A 19,628-nucleotide genomic window follows, 5' to 3' on the forward strand; every position below is an offset into this window, starting at 1 on the left:
CCCCATTTCCACTCTTCCTTACCCATCTGCTGATGGTTTCCACCTTTGCAGAAAACAATCCTCCATTCCCGCTTCTCCCCCCCACGCACCGTCTCTCCCCTCGTTCCCCCTCTCCGAACACCACCTTTTGCAAATTTAACACAGCAAATCTGTTATACGTTTTCATCGGCTGCATTTTCTGAGCCCATATGTGAAATTCTGTTGTCTTAAAGCACCACCCAAGCTAACAAAAGTCCTGCTCCCAACGTGCCGACATCGGCACAGCCTTTTGTTTCAGCTCTCTGCCTGCATACACGGATGTGGAGGGAGGCAGACGGATCGAGGCATCAGCAGCCTGCGCTTTTTAGAGGCTTTTATCGATGCCATGCACCTAAAATTACAACTTTTTTGGCAAACACCTGGATTTGACATGCGCTGATTTACTGCAATGGACAGCTCTCCTGCCTCTATTTCTTCATACAGACAAGTGCACGCATCCACCCATCCTCCTGGCCACCCACCCCAGCTCCCAGCCTCATCAGGCAATTCTCAACTCCTTGGCCATTCCGGACTCATCCTCACGGATGCAGATGCCCATTTATTGCTTTAACAACCCCTTGCCCATGCTTGCAAAGTTCGGCTTCTGCCTCCTCCTTCCTCTCTGCTGACCTCCAGGGTCCATCTAGTCACCAGCCCAAACAAGCGACCCTGCAAGCATCACCTCTCCGTATTTCCACCCGCCCATCTGCCATGTCTCTAGAGCTACCGTTAAACCTAACAGACTACCTGTTTAACAGTGTAGAGGCCAGTCTCTGGTACTTGCTGAAGTTAGAAAGGTGTAACTGGAGTTAGAAAAGCCCTTTATTGCCAAATTTACAATCGGAGGGCTGGCTTCTTAACTCTCTTACCCCCAGAGCTAAGCCTACGCAAGGCAGAGGTACTGCCCTGGGTGAGGCTAGAGGGTTGGTGCAGGTGCCTGTATCCTTGCAGGCGATAGTCTCTGGAGCTCCTGCTGTGGCTGGATGAATTGACAGAGTTCAAGGCAGAGTCCATGGGGTCCAGGCGAGGCTCCAAGGGCCCTGGGAGGCCATCTCCCAGAACAAAGGTTTCACCTGGAACGCACCAAGCTGCAGTCAGTGCACCCGAACGCCACGCAGCCCGAAGTTACCGCTCAGCAGCAGAAAGCAGAACCACAGCTCCTCAAAAGCACAGAAATTAAAATAGGCACTGCTAAAGCACTGCAGCCTGGTGTTTGCCCGGCAAATGCCAATCCAACCAGTTAGCCATGATAATGGTTGGTAGCCAGACTGGAGCAACAGCTACTCTGTTAATGCCACCACCAGCTCTGGCTTGCAGTCCCGTGTCCTTACTCCTTCCTGAGGCCCTTCTCTGGCATCAGGGCACCGTGGTGGCAGGCGGTGGAGGGCTGCCCGTTCTGGATACCAATGGACACAGGACTCGCATAACAGCCCTGAGCGGGGAGAGGAGGCTCCCCGAGGGGTCAAGCGCCGCACATCACCAGCATCAGCGTGCAAGGTGTCATCGGACCAGGTATCAGGATTGTGGGGGGTATTTAGTAAGCCTCATGCTGTAGCCAGGATAGCAGCACGCACGCAGAGCAGGAGGGAGCAGCAGGCTCCTCTCAGCAGCTCAGCTGCACCGTCACAGCCAGGCAATGCTCTCAAATCGTGCTGAACCTCTGGCCCCAAAAGTAAGGTGCTGGTGACCAGCTGCTCACCCCTCCTGACCTTCTGCTGGGCCCTTTTTCATTGCCTAACCAAGTGGCTGACCAACACCCTTTGGTGGGACACGTGCAGGAGGGATAGGGCAGAGGGCTCTCCCTGGGCAGAGGTCCCAGTACGAGACTGGCTTCCTCACCTTCTCTTCAAGAAACACATTTAATTTTCACCTGTGAATGGCAGTATTAGGATGGAGGGCCTGAGGAAACTGTCCGGGGCGATATATTGTATTGGCTGAGCCAGCAAGATTTCCTTTCGCTGTTACACTGTGACAGCTTCATCCTAGGACCACTGTTTGTAGATTTTACTATGGCATGCACAACCTAGTCTCAGTCCAGGTGGACCTGATGCCTCATGAGTCATCCTCAAATACCTGCATTCTTTATTATGAAATACCTGGCAAGTTCGTACAGCCAAAGAGGAAAGAAGCTCCTACAACGAGGGGTATTGCCTGTGCGCTCTAGGCTGGGCCACCGCATCTGGCTGGGAGCTGGAGCTCCTCTACCAGCGACCCTGAGGGCAGCTCACAGTTCTGAGCTGCTGCCACTCAAACACCATGGTAGGTGACAAGGATGAAGAAACCTGAGCAACTGCCCCAGCCAGGCCCTGAGTTTCTTCCCTGGGACTTCCCAGACCACAGGAGCAGTAGGTGAGAAGGCAGCGAGGTTGTGACGAACTAGGATGATGGTGAGGGTGCAGAGTTGATACTGCAGTCCATGAGACCCAAAAGCTGTTAAGATCTTCCCAAACTTTCCTACTAAGCTGATGCTGCCATGCTCCAGTGATGGGAGACACAGCTTGCCAGAGCCTGAAGTGGCACCGAACTGTTGCAGAGGTTGGGCCTCGCCAATATCCTGGAGGCACGTTAGTTTCTCTGGTTTTTATGAACTATAGGACTATTCTGTGAAGTGGGATCCTCTGGTTTCAATGCTTCTGCTGTCTGTGTTTGAGCAGAGATCCCAGAGGCGAGTTCAGCTGGAGGCAGCCAGCCCATACCTTCGCTAGCTTCATCTCATAAGGCTACAAAATGGAAACATCCCTCTTGTCAAGCTGTTTGGCAACTGAGCGAAGCAGATGTGAGGTTATCATCTGCATAACTGCAACCCTCCATCTCGTGGGCTTTGTAACTCTGCACTTGAGGCATTTCTGCCTTTCTTTGCTTTTAGGTCTCTGGGACACTCTCAGAAACCAGCAGCACACCCTTAAAATCTCATGTAGAAACAGTACTGGTGTGAAGACTCTTATTCCCCCAGTGACTTGTGCTGAGTGCTGGCCTGCATGTCACTAGCTTCTTGCATGGGCAGATGTGTTTGCACCTGCTCTCTATGCATAAAAGAAGGCTTTCTGACTCACAACTATTCCTGAATAACTTTGGACCCCTCCTTCACTCCTGCACCACTTTCCCACCATCCCATTTCAGCACAAGACTGGATGCAAACCCGGTACTGAGGTGGCTGCTCTGGCCCAGGCGTGGATAAAAATTTCCTGGCCTGACACAGTGGATGCAATTTACACCAGCGGCACTCCATAGGAGCTTCTTCAGAGCAACTACATTTGGTCTCCTCTCCAACAGGACAGTTTTGCTTAAAACCCAAACCACTTCCCATTAAACATCTGTGCAAAAGGGCGATGTCTGACTCACAGGAAAATGCAGAAGCATGACAGGGGTCAGTAGGCACAGCCCTCCGCTCTGGTCTGGATGCTCTGTAATAGGACAGTGGCTGTGGACATGGGAACAGATCTGGGCTGCACCCCTCCATCCTCCAAGGAAAGCCAGCACCCTCTGCGAGATGACACAGAAGCTTCAACTTTCCAGAAAGCCCCGGGATGCTCACTCCAGATGTGCTGAGTCAGGCAAACGTGCGTGTCTAACTCCTTGTGAAGACCCCAAAGCTCACACAGAGGGTATTTGTGTCAGCAGAAGGAATTTCTAGGCTCAGGTAGCAAAGATTACAGCTTGGGAAGCTGGGAGACCATGTGCACAGGTTCATGTTGGTGCAATGCTAAGGATCCAAAACTCACCCTCAGAAAATATTTAACTCAACAATTAACACACTGTCATTATTCTGATGTGAATGCACTGTGATGCATTCTTCAAATATGTGATCATGTTCTCACATGTGCTCATGATCATACATCTGAAGAAGAGGATGAGGCCATGCAACCGGGGAGTACTGCTTTGTTTTGCCGAAGAGGAAGAATTAAAGCTGCATGTTCATCCTCACGTTACCTATCTCTGGGCTGGTGCGTGCTTGGTTGTGCTGTAAATGCTGCAGCAGAGCTAGAGGCTTCTTAGTAGGCTCAATGCAAGAGAGACTTAGGATTTTCTTAAAAATACAAACACACGGAGAATTGCTCAGATGAATGATACCTCCAAGAAAGGGGAGAGGGAAACAAGGCAAGAGGGGAATGATTACTAGCCCTGCAACTTTTCTGTAACAGAGGACAACATGCTTCTGCAAGTGGCAGGGCACAGACTGCGTTCAGGCATATACACTATCCAGAATCCTTTCGTCTTTGACAACTAACTTTGGAGCCAGGAGGAGGTGGTTAATTCTTAGGCAGATTTTCTTCTACAAAAAACCTGCTAGTTTTAAATAAAGGCTGGCATTTAGAGCATTGTAGGAAAACATGCCACAATTAGCGGCGGAGAGGCAGGGAGCAGATAATTAAAGTTTAACTAAACAAATAGTGCCATAGATTCAAGTGTGTCGTTTTACTGCTAAAACATGGAGTTTGGCCACAAGTATAAATCTGATTTGCACAACTACTAAACACCCACTGTTTCCAACAAATGATAGTCTTTGAAAAGCAGGTCCCCACTGTGCTGGAACTGCAGCTTTTTAGCAAAAAGCTACATAAATGCCACTAGATGCAAGAGAAAAACAATGTAAGAAGTGAGATCCCCTCCTCATCTTTCTGACTTCTTGCCAAAGACATGATGAATTAAGGCTTCCCACTGCTACTCACTGCCTTCAATGTGGCAAACTGGAAACTGTTCAGGTACTGTTGTCTGTCACACTGCTGAAGCCAGAATGTGCTCTGCCAGGGAAGTTCAAAACTGAGAGAAGACGTGATCTCCTTGCTCAAGAAATGTTCAATATCTGAGTATTCCAGGCTCATATTCTTAAAATATATCCTCTGAAATGCAAATATTCCTGCTTTTACTTAAATTTCGTGGTGGAGGAGGATGAACAGGCTTTTAGCTGTGGGATAAGAATTCATTTCTAGATGGAATTTGGAACTGCACCTCATTTCCCCTTGCCCTGTACAACCCCTGCTTGGACCAAGACGAGAACAAGACCAAGTTGCCGCAGGAAGTTCACACACCAACAGGATCATCACCCTCATGTGAAGGCACACTTTCTGCCCATTGGTCTCCACTTTTACAGAAGAGGCTGGCGTACTCTGGGCATCCAGATGGCATGACCCATTCAGAGGCCAAGAGACAACTGAATAGACTTTGAAGTCAACTAAGCATCACTCCTGCAGATAACCTAATGTGGGTTCCTCCTTGGAATTACCCATTTGGAAGCCTTCTCTCTTCACTGACAATACAGAGTGTACAATATTCACCATCTAACCAAGGCACTGTAATCTTTAGAGCACATCATCGTGCTTCAAGAACAGGCCGAACACTGCATGTTCAACATCCTGGTAGCAGAGGAGCAGACAGGCTTTGCTACTGGTTACCTAAGTGCAGCGGTTGACGTATTAGAGGAGAATGTTGAGGAGACCAGCAGGGACTGGTCTAGAGGTAAGAAACGGACTGGGCCTCAGTGGACAATTTTTGACTTGACAATATGCTGGAATACATGAGACAGTCCCACACGTCATCTTGTTCTTCGCTTCAGCTATGTGACAAACCTACAATTTTAATCAATGTAGATACTAAGGCCACTGGAAACTGTCCATCATAGGGTGCAAGTTGAGATCAGCCGTGCTTAGATATGGGGTCAGTAATCCTGAAGAGCACTGGGCACAGTGATGGATGGAGACTAAAATTACACCACAGCACGTGGGAGGCTGTGCACTCTCAAATCTGGGATCAACAACCCAAGTGCTGCAAACTCAGCAAGAACCAGGGAAATGGTGATTCTAAAGGGACAGCAACAGAGTACAGAGCCGCCGAACTATGAGCCCTGCCAAGAGTCTCCAGCAATTTTTGAGGGACATATTACAAAGAATTGAGACTAACTCCTTAGCAGATTTCACCATAAATTAATTAAAAGGCTTCAGTAAGGTTGAATCTCCAGTCTGCATTATCAAGTGCTTGCAGTTCAAAACAAAAGGGAAGGTGGAATTGTATTTATTGAAGACTCCTGCTCCGGCTCAGGTAGTCCTCCAGCTACCTGGACCCCCTGGAAATCTCCCAACTGCACATGCAAGGGACACCTATGGACCACATACCAAAGAGGACATTTCTGCAACTGCTTTTGAGAACACGAGAACACGGCACAGCACATCTGCACCAGCGTTACCCAATGGACACTGCAGGAAGCAGCAGCACTGCGGGATATGATTTCATCTGGTTTAGCTGGTGAAGCACATGCTAGTAAGACCCTCTTTGCTATTTAGGGAGGACTGTGAGGAACAAGATGGGATCCTGGGAAAGGGCAGCAGGTTCCTGGCCGTTCAGCTGCACATCAGCATCTGGACAATACACTGCAGCAAACCATCATGGAAAAATTCAGGGGAAGACTGACTGAAGCAACTGGGCTGTTTTATGACCGTTAATACCATGTATAGCAACTGAAGCTAAAATACGGGTAATTAAATCCCAGATTATATGGTATTAGATGCTGACTATCAGGGTTATAAGGAATTATCCCTGCATTCCACATGCCTCATACAACTGCTTGGGGAACCTGCCTTGGCAAAGAGTGGTTTCTTCACTCTACTTGGAAACGCCAAGCACCAACCCAAGCCAGAGACAAAGCAAAGCAGATTTTCTAAACCCATGGCTCAATTTGGCACGGCAGATCTAACCCTGCTGTATCCGTTACAAGTTGCTACAAACAGCCAGCTTTGGGAAGAGACGCTATGCTCACCTTCCAAAGGGTGACGGTCATTCTTTGGTAACTTGGGGGAGAGAGGAGCACTGTATGGAGGGGAATCTTGGGAATATCGCTTTGCACCCCGGCCTGGTCCCTGCAGAGTGCCGTCTAACGAACTGCTTCTGTCTAGGAAAAGAGAACAAGCCCTATTCAGGAGTGGAGACTTTCTGGGAAATTCAGTCTTGCCAGAGTCACTTCCGACTCGCATGCATCGCCAGACTGGTAACAGCCTGTTAAAACTGCAATCCAGCACATCTGTCAGTGCGTAACATTTTATATTTTGCTTTGCAAGTTTTATCAGAGAAAAAGGGTGGCGAGAAACCTAACAAAGAATCTTAGCCACATTTTGCCATATTTCACCCCAAATATCACCTCTGATGGACTTAATTCCATTTCTCCTTGTTCTACCCCTTGGCTCATTCGCACACGATTCCTGCTCCTCCCCACTCTTCACCTTTCAGACGCACATAACCCTTGGACGATTTGCAAACAACCCTTGGATGATTTGCAAACGCTCTGTGCCATACACAGTGCTTGATTAAACCATACTCAAATTTTCAATCTTTCCCCAAATGGATCCCTCAAGCGCCCCAGCTGTCGCTGCTGCTCTTCTCCAAATGCTTCCCCGTGATGGGTTCTCCATATTGTACGCAGCAGACGAGACGTCAGGCTGGGCTGCGAGATGTCTCTTTGCAGACGGCTAAAGGCTGCACACAAAGTATCAGTGGGTGGATGAACACAGAGAATGGAACCACTAACACTGAGGGGAACAGCAGCCAGGCAAGCGATACAGTGGGTGGCAGACCATGACCCATCTGGACAAAGCACGGTCAACTTGAGAAGCAATGAGGAGGTCATCCTCTGACCACCCACGTGGGCCACCGGTGCTCCTGGCTGGCCCCTTCCAGCTGCCCCGAGCACAGGCGACACATGTGAGCCTCCAGCGTTCAAGGTGTGTGGGGAGAGGGGTGAAATGCTCGCAGACAAATGCTGGGAGCTGGACAACAGCACAGAGGAGCCCCAACTGCGGGTGCAGGGCAGGAACGGGTGCTGGAGGGGTGACAGAAATACAGTGGGGAGCGACTGAGACCGGACACCAAGGGAGATGCATCACGCCAAACAAAGAAACGAAGGTACAGATGGGTGGGAAGCATCAGACGGTCACAATTTAGTTGACTGAAAAGAAATACAAAGGTAGAGAAAAGTATCCATTCTGTCAAAATCCTTTGGGGAAATGAAAGATAAGCTGCTTACACTGAGGCCCTGGGACTCCATACACATATGATCAAAAATCACTGTAACATTATTAGAAAGACAAATACTGTCCTCAGGACAAGTCCCTGTAAGAAACATTCATTGCCCAGACACAGATGGGAAACAAATGCTCTTAGTAATATCTCTGGATATCTCTAAATCTAAAACTGCGTGACCTTCTTCACCAAACAGTCACAGAACCACAACAAAAGGCGATGCTTTTTAAAGGTTTTATCAGGTTTCGTTCTGGGTTATTTTATACATTGGTTGATTTTAAAAATAATGTAAACTCAGAAGGTCAGGTTGTAGAAGGTAACCCAGGGAATCAGAAGTTAGGTCAGTGTAAATTAATGGAAAGATAAACCAAAAGTAGGTTTGTAGTCAGGGTCTCCGATTTTAAAGGACGAATTTTAAGAAAATAAAGAAACTGAGTAATACATAGAGCTGCACTCAGCAGTCACGATTCTGGATCATCAGGAAAAAAAAAGAAAATACCTCCAGTTCAAAAGATGCCATGAATGTGTATCATCAGTGAGGAAATAATCTGGGAGGAAAGGACCCCAAATCTAAGTGGATAAGATGTTCACTTCAAGAACAAGCAGATCATTTACTGGAGATGAAAAGGACCTGCTCAGCATGGAGTCATATACCTCAGAGGATGGTGAATACAGGGACAAAGTGAACTTTTTAACTCATTCTGTCTTTTGACAAAGTGCAAAGGAAAAGACAGGACTGCGTTTTCAGCTATAGAAGTAACAGGTGCATGGGAACGCAGCGAGAGGATACTGTGCAGAAAGATAAAGATTGAGAAAAAAAGCAAAAAAGGTTGTCCTTGCCTGCAAATGATGGGACAGCTTTGAGGGATATTTCACCCTGGGAGGTTGGTGAGGAGGAAGAGAAGCACATCTGCCCATGCCTGGGTTTGTGCTGTTGGCCCTCCCAAGGCAGTCAGGATGGACGCCTTTACAGTCAGAGTCTGCTCACCTCATCTTACCAAGTCAAGGTCAAAGTCAATGCTCCTACTTTAGGATGCTGTAACTTCACTGACTGCACTGGTACCTCCTCCCCGACTGCAGAGCGTGCCTACACAACTAGCTCAGGTGTCGATGCCTCCGCGACATCCACCTGCGTTCAGTAAAACAAATCCCACCCTTCGTTTCCAGTCGCAGCCATGCTGAACACCAGGGCAAGGCTCAAAGGATAAAAGAAAAGGGACAGGAATGAAAATATACCCCCTTGACTAAGACAGGGAAGTCAAACAACTGAATGTACACAAAGTGGGGATGTGAGGGGGCAGAGGAAGTCAAAATGTAACTTTAGAAAGAAGGTGCAGATGAAACCCTGGGTCTCCTGCAGCAAATTCTAACAAAACTCAGTGACGCACTGCTCAGAGTGACTGGAAACACAGTGCTAACATCTGAAAAAGAAGGCGAAAAAATTATTTTGGCAACAAAATGCTCACATCTGACCTCAGCAGTACCGCAAGGCTTGTAAGAGGTTCTGAAGGAAAGGATCAGGAAAATACTGCAATTACACATGGCACATACTGCGGTAGGCGTTCATCAGAGTAGACTAACCCAATAGCTTCCTTATCATGGGAAAATAACTGATCTATCACACAACAGAAGAGTGGTCACTCTCATTTACCTGGAATTCAGCAAGGCATTTGATACAGAGAACCACCAGCTGAGACAGAGAACATGAGGATTACCAGAAGCCTTGTTATATGCACAAACATGTGATTTGAGGGGAAAAGCAGTTGGCAGAGCACTGAGCAAGAACATGAGGTTGGAGAGCAATTGCTAATGAATTTTCTTGAGGATGATTCTTGAGACCAGTGTCATTTAATATTTTTATTAATAACTTTGGCACAGATTTTAGAGATTCACTGAGGAAATCTGCTGATGTCATCCCACATCAGGTCAGATAAAGTAGTATTTGAAATTATGCACAAAAAATACATATAGAACCGAGTACCAGAAAGGAGGTAAATCCAGCAGTAAAATGCAGATGTGCACTTGAAGCATTGTCCGATGAGCTGGGAACTTGCAGTTGACAATAATGGATGAGAAGAACAGAGTATGCGACCAGGACGGGTTGATCATCACCTGCTACAAAGATACAGTGACGAAAACCAGCTTCCAGAGACATTTCTTGTGAACGTGGTGGTGCCAGTGCTGTGGTACCACGTCCTCATGAGCTCTTCCCCAGAGTGCTGGGTGGCACTCTGGTCACCTCATGAAGTTTAATTCAAACCAACACAAGATGAGGAAAGCAGAGAGCCTTTCTTACCAGAGCAGCCAAAAGGCAAGCTTCCCTGAAGAATACAACTGCTCTCTAACTAATTCCAGAAGATGGAGAACTAAGTTAAGCTAAAAGACAATGTTAAGACAAGGAGACACAGATATCAAGTTGCCCAAGAATAAATCTAAGCTAGAAACTACAACATAGTTTCTAAAAATTCAGCAAAAAACCTTAGAGCAGCCTCCAGTGGAAAAGCAAAATCCCCAACTCCAGAGTTAAAGCAACACCGTATGCTGTGGTGCCTGTAATAACAGGATCCAAGGCTCAATGGTCCAAAAGGTCCCTCCAGTCCTATGTTTTCAGATGGCTCCAGATCAGATCTACCCATTCACATTTCACAGCCTATCCCTGTTCCTAATAACAGCAACTGGCTTCATGTTTTCTTGCAAATCTACTGTTTCCTGATGTACAACTTGATCTATTTCCCCTTATTTCCATGACGATGCTTTACTTAGCAAGACAGAATGTCAGGATGCCGCTGACCTAAGGGCTGCTGCAGACCTCCCTTCTTCTGCCCCAAGCACATGCACGAATTCTCCACGGCATCCACAGGTACTCCTGTGAAGGAAGTTTGTTCTGGGAATTGAGACCAGCTCCCAGTCCTAACCAGTGATCGTTTTCTGGAAGAACCAGCCGTATTCAGGCACATGAGCACCTGTACTGTAGAGGAAACAAGGCAGGACAGACAGAGCTGAAGGTGAGACCACAGCAGCCTTGACACTTGGTGTGATTTAAGCTGATGTACAATTGCATCCTCATTCTTCCATGACTAGCCCTATCCTCTCAAAATCGCCATTACTGTTTCTTTTGCCCTGACCAGAAGCCACTGTAATGTATACATAACAATGTTTATCATCTTCTTTCAGGTGCTTGAGAAAGGTGTTAGATGACCAGATGCCCAACAATCCCCAAGACATCAATATGAACTACAGGACTGGGTGTTATCACTTCTCTGGACTGTGGTTAATCTTTCTTTAATCCCTGCAAGCACTCTAAAGAAGAGTTCAGGATGGGCAGGTCTCAGCGTCCTGTCATGTCTGGTGCTCTGCCTGAGTTTTCCTGAATTCTGACTTTGCTCTTTATACTTTTCCACACTGCCAGGCAGCCCAGCTCTTAGCACAGACACCACCGACATCTCATGGTGGCTAGAAACCATGTGTGTGAGCTACGGGATCCTCTCCATCCAAGCCTGCTACCATGCCCAGACCCTGGGTCCTCTTCCTCCCATTCTGGTTTTGCTCTACCTTGTGATGACAGGGTACTTCGACAGTGAAACATGGAGATTTCTTCTAATTCAGGGTTCCCTAGAGGCGTAATCTTTAGTACCACTAACTAGACATGCTGCTCCTGTACTTGCCATAGCAGCCAACCCACTTCCTACAGCTCCTCTTCTTACAGCACAGCATGGCTCCCTGCTCCTGGCATTGCTGGCTCCAGCATGGCTCTGCACAGCCCCAGACCGCAGGCAGCTGATCAGCCATGGAGGAAGCAGAGGACAGTTGCTTTGAGTTCCTCATGCTCTTTAGACTCTTGCTAATCCTTTCCCCCCCGAGAATGGGTGCTTTGTGAGATGCAGTGAAGCACTATGGCATTAGGCTGTTGCTCCTAAGCTTCACACTTAGCAACTTCTCCTTAAAACAGTTCTTCCTAAGTGCTTATCCTTTTACATTAGAAATTCTTGCTTTTCTTGTCAGAGCCATAATTATCCAAAACTGTGGAAAGACCTCAAGCAGTACAACAGCTATTTGCTGACTCAGTGGGGGCAGAAAGGTAGCAGAGGAAGCAAGACATGAGAGATCAGCAAAAGACACTTGTCAACTACCTACAGAGGGTGCAGATAGCTTTCATCCTCTCCACGACTGGCATTCCTACAGTTCCCTCAGAGCCCCACGGCCAGCCCGGGGAGGCAGCTATCACCCCAGGGGTTGCTGCCACTACACAGCACTGCGGGGAAAACAACTGGTCTTCTCGTTTTCCACCATTTTCGTTTAAAAGCAATTTTGCAGCCTGACGATTTGCATTGTGGCATGAACTATCTTGCCAGGGGTGTGTTGCTTCAATGCAGTAAAGCGTCAGCCATGCCAAGAAAAACAAAGCCACCTATGCCTCAGATTGCTGCACTGTGCATCATCCCTGAACGGGCTACACTTTCACCGAGGGCTGGATGTGCTGCCTGCTGCCAGCAGATTCACAGCCAGTGTGGAAACCGCTCTGCTAGGTTTTAATTCCATTTCTAATTATAGGTTTACCTGCTGCATGTTATCACTCTTCTATTTCTCATGCAGTCTTTCACCTTAATTCCTAACTGGATGAAGTCACTATTATCAGATTACAGGAAGCGGGAAGGACTAGGGGATAAGGAGAGGAGAGAAGACAAGGAGACAGCATGGATGAGCAGAAACCTACAGGCAGAGATGGAAATCAGACCGACAGGCAGAAAATATGGCAACTTGAATCCTGCACAAAAAGAGCCCTGTGGGCATGTGCATGACACTAGGTGTGATGCAATGAACCCTGCAAAGAGGGCTCTGAAATGCACGCCTGCCTACTGAGATAAAGATAAAATCTGGGTTAAGACATGGAGCATCTGGGGTCCCTACAATGCCGCCCCCGCCCCAGCTCCTACCTGGTAGATACCTGTCGTGGTCGTACTCGTGTGAGCGTTGCATGTGGCTGTTCTGAGTGAAAGGCTGGTTCCCAAAGAGGTTGTCACTGCGAAGATTGTGGCAGAGCTTCTCCAGGAAGCGGAGGACGTAGGTGATACTGTTTACTGCTGGCAGGTTCAGAGTGTGCTGTTCCCGATCAAACACAGCTGGAGACAGAAACAAACAGAGCCCAACACGTAAACCCCCAGCAAAGGCAGGAGACTACGCCCAGGGCTGAACAGCCAGCTTCTGTATCTCAGCATCGCTGGTCTAGACTAGAGCAAACAAAAGCCACTGCCTTCCGCTGGCTCAGTGCTGGCGAGCTCGCTTCCCCGGGACAGGCCAAAACCAGTCTGCTGCACCCAGCATCAGGTATGGGGCTGCAGCGCCTGAGAAGCTGCGTTCGAGGGAATGGAAAGGCATTCAAGGAGGGGCCTGCACTCCCAGCATCCAGGTAACCACGGGCTTAAAAGCAAAATTAAAAAAAACGGGGTATTTCTTGTCTTTTCGTCAGGAGTTCTGAAAATCCCACCCGTTCTGCCTCCTCCTGGGGGCTCGGGCAGTGCTGGGGGATGATAGGTGAAGCATAACGCTGCCCAGGCTGATAGCAGGGCTGCATGCTGCCTTCTCCAGCAGCTGTGCCTGGAGGCCACGCTAACTGCTCTGCTCTGAGTCAGCTGCTCGCTGTTGCTTCACTCACACAGATGTTTGGCAAGAAAGAGAAGACAGAAATCTGTCTGCCCCTGGCCCGTGACTGCACCAAGCTTCAGGAGAGATATCTTCCAACAGGCGAATTCTTGCAATGACATCTCTGAAGGCAAAGTGCTGTGGGCCAGTTCTCACCTGAGATGACCTCTCCCCCGTGGCCTTGTTTTAGGAAGGAGAAGACTGTTTTCTGATGATAAGCGCAATCAATGCAGGCCTGTACTGCTTGCTGCAGGACAACAGAAGCTCGAGCTGGTCCAAAATGGTCCGGCAGCTGCTGAACTTTCTTCTTGTCTAGGTGGGGCCCAGTGCTGCCATTCTTGTTCAAGTAAATGCAAACTGCCAAGATGAGAAATGCGTTTGCCATTAACCCACTAAAGAAAGCAAGAAACAGATGCCTAAAATCCAAGCTGAGAGATGCTGAGATTTTAAGACTGTCAAATCACTCACAAAGGGGAATCCACCATGACTGCCTGTCTGCATCCTAACAGCTGAGCCACTTATAGAGGGGAATCACCTCCAAAATCTTCCTGCCTCACACTCACCTTCCAAGCTGCTGCTGTTTCTCCTAGCTTTCCCCAGCACTCAGGCTCCCAAAGGCAGGCTGCAAAGTGGTTCCCATGCCAGCCAGGTAAGGCGGCTGCGATGTTCAAAGGAGGTGAAGGAACGCAGCCCCCACTTTTTAGGGAAACTGGGTTCTTTAGGTTCCTCTGAAAACTGCCCAGTTAAGTTCTAGGGAAACAGAGGGGTCAGCCCATATCCAGTGCTTGACCGAACTATAAAAAGCAGCTTTGCATTAGACTTTCGTGCCCAGATTCATCTTCAGCTACATCTCACAGCTGTAGCAGAGCATATACTCTGCACTGATGCTCCTACTCCTCCCCTGCTCCCTCTTGTCCCTGTTTGGCTCGATATCCTGGCTGAAGCTGAACAGACCATTGCCACTGTCGTTCAGCAATTGTTCTGCGTCTTGGTGTACCTTCAGGAGCTGTGCCTGGCACGGTTTGGGAGAGCTTGCACTCTGGACTCACGAGAGGTGCTGCACACCATACTGCCTCTGGGCAGGATGGGCCACAAGAAGAGCCCTTCAAGAGCTGTGGAGTCACTAGCATGCATGTGGTCATTCAGGGAAACTGAACAGATGGACTTGCAATCTTCCTATGGCTTCATTATTTCCAAAACAGACAGAGAGATAAATGAACTCGTGTGCCTCTCTTTTCCTCCTGACACATTCTCTCTTAGGCCAGCCCTTCTGGAATTGTAATGTTTGCTGGTTTACAAATTTAGGAAGAAATGGGAGTATCTCCACATGTTGCTTTCTGGCTGATGCAGCTCCTAACTGTGCAATCTTGTCAAGAATGCAGTTTGAGACCCTTACCTGTGGGAGCCTGCATGGCAGAGCTGGGGATTGTAGCAGCGTCCTGGGGCACAGTGCTTGTGTCTGGTTCTGGGGTACTGGTTGTTGGAGAGGTGGGTGCTGGGTTCAGCAATGTCCTAGGTTTCCTCTGCAGAAAAAGAGGAGATATTTCTCCTTTTATCCCTGCTGTCCTTTACCACCCATGATCACTACACTCTCTCCTCTGCATCCAACAGACAAGGCACTGTGGAACATGACACACTTTCTGATGGTGATGACGGGGAGTCTCAAGAACCTAGTAATCAATATGTGTGTATTTTATAAACCACAATCCTGAAAAAATAACAAGCCTGAGATCTGCCACCTCTGCTTAACTTAGACTAGCTACACACGATGGACGGAAGAGCTTATTCCACCGTTTGGCCACCCTGTCATGATCACAGCATCTGCCATGCTACTTCACAGCTAATGCAGCTCCAAAGACACAGTTTCTTGATGGAAATGATCTTTAGGACACAGACATTCTCTACAGCTCTGGGGCTGGACTCTGAGGGATATTCCCAGCCCACAAACCCCTTTGGTCTCCTACTTGCTGCAGTCATACAGCCAGAGGCTGAGACAAACGTGCACAAACACACGCATGCACCATCCCATGGCAGAACTTGCAGCACCTGCTTTTCACCCGCCTGCATCAGCATCAGCTTTTACCTTACTGCCAGGCTTGGGGCCTCTCTTTCTGGGGAATTTCAAAGGCTCCACTGACTTGGAGGGTGTAGGCATGGGGTGATGGATTAGCGCTTTGGTCGTTCGACCACGCTTCTTCCCTGTTTTGCGACGCCTTTGCCCTTGTTGATGCCCCAAAACAGTCTTTGTGCTACTGTGCATGCTAGGTTTCTCCGAGTTTACTTCGGAGGCAGGTAAAGGGCTCTTTGGAATCACAACTGAAATAAAAAGAGAAAAAGCAAATATAATTAAATCAGGTGAGAATCAAAACAAGAGCAGCCTCCATCTTTATACAGTGTCACATGGAAAAAGCTGGAGTATTCACAGCCCCCTGAATGGAGGCTACTGCTCTCCATGCCAGAATAAAAACCAAATGCACTGATCCTTGGTTCAGCACTTGAGCTGTGGGACACTGTGGCTTAGCCTGGATGGGCTGAACTCCAGAAGGATCATGCTTTCAGTCATACCTTCCTTCCTGAAAATAACTGGCACCTACATCTCTTCCTACCACGAGTGGTGACCTGCCAGCGATCACGTAAAATGCACTGAAAGCATTCTTAGGGGAAGGATCAGTCAAGACCTGCCTGATAGTCACAGAGCCAGTGCTGTGCTGGAAATTCCCTCTCTCAAGGCAGAATTCAAATTTCCTCTGTCCCTAAATTACCAGTGAACTGCACTGGAAGGTACCAGCACCACCCTTGATGCCTGCAAGGACTACTGCTCCTGGCTCATCTCCGTTGGATCAGCTGAGCTGCTCCTCTCACGTACTGCCAGAAGTAAGTCAAGTGCCAGCACATAGCCTGTTCCTTCTTATCTTCTCACGCTTTCCATGACAAAACCAGGTTTCTGGTGTATTTGCCCACAAATGCCCTGAATTTGGTCATTCTTCTTTCCCAAGTCCTGCCAAAGGCTAGAGATGAGCTGGCCCAGCTCAGCAGACCAATATTTCCTCTAGATTTAAACTTCTGCTAAAAAGAAACAAGACAAAACGCTCCTAGATTTTGAAAAACGCACAGTGACTTTTAGGATGTCTTGTGTCTCAGACCTGGAAACCTCACTGCATATTCAACACGGGGGCTCTGAATTGGAAAAAAAGAAAAAACAACAAGTTTTGAAGTGAGGGGCTTTATAGTTAAGGAGAAAAATCTCAGTCAAGGAAACAGAGTGCAATAAAAGATTGACACCAGGATGGCACACAGCTCTAACAGTGGCACAATGGTGGGTACATAAAGAGGTATTTTAAGGTTTTTCTAGCAAGGGTTTTATGAGCAGTTACTGTGAGCAAGGACTCACTCCCCTGGCACAAAGACACCGTTTCCTGCCGGCAGCTCAGAAGCAGCAAACCAAGCCAGGTCCAACTTTCTAAGGGTCTGGAGAAGATCAGTGGGCTGCGAGGTGACAGCAGCAAGCCCTGAGTCAGGAGATATTCCAGGGATGGGGCAGTGAGCTGACGGCTCTCCTAACTACCTCACTGCTAACCGAAGTACAGACCGAGCATGGCTGGTATGGGGAAATGTGTATAAGGTCCCACCAGTGGCAGCTTATTTTGGCCTTACGTGAACAAACCACTGGAGGTGGAGGATCCTGCTTTGCCCTTCTGGTCTGATTCCATTCACCAGCTTTAACTCTGGGGTACCCTGTGCTCTCCATGGCGATGCTTGGCATGAACCTGGCTGCCAGGTCTGAGAAAACTTTAGCGAATGGTTCATCCAGGCAGCTCAAAACCAGGACTGGTGTTATCTCACAGCAGGACTAGATGACTTCTTGTGGGTGGACGCACTGGCCAGGCACTCCTCCAGGTCCAACCAGCCGTTGGGACTCCCAGCCTCCAGCCACATGGGCATTTCTGTCTCGTTGGCAGTGCCAAAGATGGCTGTGCAGCGGGCATGAGGGCAGACAGAGCTGACCCCCAGCTGCCAGCTCAGTGTCACAGCAAGGCCACCTGGCCTAGGGATCTTTAGGATGCAGAGGTCAGCAGGTACCGCAGAGAAGGGCCTGGAATACCAGGCAGCACTCCTGGTGCCGGCAACGACTGCTACTGGCAAATCTTGTGTATGCTTCCACTCACTGCTGTGAGATGATGAACTCTGCTGTCCCTGCCCTATCGCACTGAGCTCCTGGACATTGCTATGAGTAACCTGCACAAAAAGTGAAGTGCAGAATGTCCTGCAGTTGTCTTCAGGTGGTTTACACCCACCCTAACCTCACTTTGCACCGGTGCAAATAACATGGTGCACTCAGGAACCATCCTGTTCTGCTCATCATGTAGGCAGAGTAAGATTTCTGGTGCCCTCAATTTTCTTGTTTAGTTTTATTTCCTTGCTTTTGTGCATTACCACTCTGTATCAGATGCTGGGGAGAAGTACACAGTCATTGAGGGATCTTATCTAACTTCCCAAGTAATGTCTTTTTTTTGTGTCAGGCAGATACAGAGAACTGCTGCAGAAGTAGGGTTTTACTACTGCTTGTTTGAGATGTTTAATATTAACAGCAAGACTACTTTGCTGGCAAGAAAGGGAATACGATAGCTCAAGTGCTTCTTACAGTTGATGGTTTTCCAGGACAGTGAGTGTCACCTGCTACAGGTGACATCTGGCACTGAGCTGCCCTAGCAGAGAGGAACGGCACAGATAGGACAGGCACTGATCACTGAATCGCTGTGCTTCCAGCCTTGTGTGTGCATGGCTGATCTCAGCAGAGAAATATTTGTATTAAAGGATTTACTAGAATCACACAAGTTAGTAGAACAAGGATAAACACAGGTAAAATGCTCCATACTTCAAAGACACTCTTAAATGTTAGAGGGATGTGTAAACCAACATGAGGGGCATTTCGTTTGCTATCTGCACCAATACTAAGTGTCTAAACCAAGCTGTGCTGCAATGAGCTTTCTCTAACCTGGAAGAGAAATTGAGGTTTCTACCGCAAGCTGTGAAGCAAACACACGATCTCAGTTTTACTAGTGAAAAACCCACAGAAATGGTGCATTTGGGAAGTTGGGATGTAGTAGGCAGAGCAACTGAACCGCACCCTTGGCTCCCAGGCTGGAACCACGTCGCAGAGAAATCCCAGTGCCAGGGAAAAGGAGCCTGATGTCAGGTGAAGTCCTGGTGTGCAAGCTTTCACTGTATAATTTTATAATAAAAAATTATTTCATCTTTTGGTGCAATAAATGCTAGACAGAGCTATTGTCCACTTCAGCTGTAAAGCTATTACAGGTAACGTTAATTTGCAAGGTTTATAGAATCAGTTTTGGCTTTTAGGGGAATAAAAGCCTGCAACTCGGTGTAGGCAGACCACACGATAGGAAACCTCATTTCATTCAGCCACACCAGAGGAATTTCCACTGCGCCTGCCGCCCCTGGCAGCACGTCCCTGCCACAGCCACGGCTCCAGCAGGGATGGAGGAGCTGCTACAGCCCAGAAGAGTGTTCAATGAAACAGGCTAAGTTACATGTACATGTGCAGCCAGCTCAGGGCATAAATACACAGAAAATTACCTAGATCGTTGCTTTGTGCCTAACAGTAATGCCAAATACAATGCTGAATACTTTGCCGAATATGCATGAATATTTTTTTCTATGGCTGCTTCAATGAGACTGATATAATGCACAGACATTTTTCTGACCCAGAGCAATTTAATGAAATGAGGTCTTATAATCCCACAAGCCTGGCTTTTTGTTTGATTTTAACCAGAATCTGAGAAAACACCAGCCCGTGCTAATTCATTTCTCTTGCCCCTACCAGACGTATCAAAGCTGCATGCAATCAGTGTGACAAGGAGATGCCAATCGCTTCAGAGCAGAGCTGTCCCACCAGCTGCACCCACACAGCAACGGTGCAGCCCCAAAAACACAGACTTACG

At 48.1% G+C, this 19,628-nt stretch overlaps 1 protein-coding gene across 1 annotated transcript in view; it reads right to left on the minus strand.

Moving 5' to 3' along the window:
• The window catches only part of SCMH1 (sex comb on midleg homolog 1 (Drosophila)), a gene marked incomplete at its 5' end in the record, with an annotated part of 42,893 nt that overhangs the window by 2,490 nt on the left and 20,775 nt on the right, over positions 1 to 19,628 (minus strand). The window contains 6 exons of the mRNA XM_009709030.1: positions 888 to 1,091; positions 6,770 to 6,901; positions 12,960 to 13,145; positions 13,822 to 14,022; positions 15,062 to 15,188; positions 15,749 to 15,981. Of these exons, the coding sequence (XP_009707332.1) occupies positions 888 to 1,091; positions 6,770 to 6,901; positions 12,960 to 13,145; positions 13,822 to 14,022; positions 15,062 to 15,188; positions 15,749 to 15,981 (1,083 nt within the window). The remainder of the gene's footprint in view (positions 1 to 887; positions 1,092 to 6,769; positions 6,902 to 12,959; positions 13,146 to 13,821; positions 14,023 to 15,061; positions 15,189 to 15,748; positions 15,982 to 19,628) is intronic.

Source organism: Cariama cristata, unplaced genomic scaffold (genome assembly GCF_000690535.1).
Source record: "Cariama cristata isolate BGI_N322 unplaced genomic scaffold, ASM69053v1 scaffold18571, whole genome shotgun sequence".
Taxonomy (NCBI): Eukaryota; Metazoa; Chordata; class Aves; order Cariamiformes; family Cariamidae; genus Cariama; species Cariama cristata.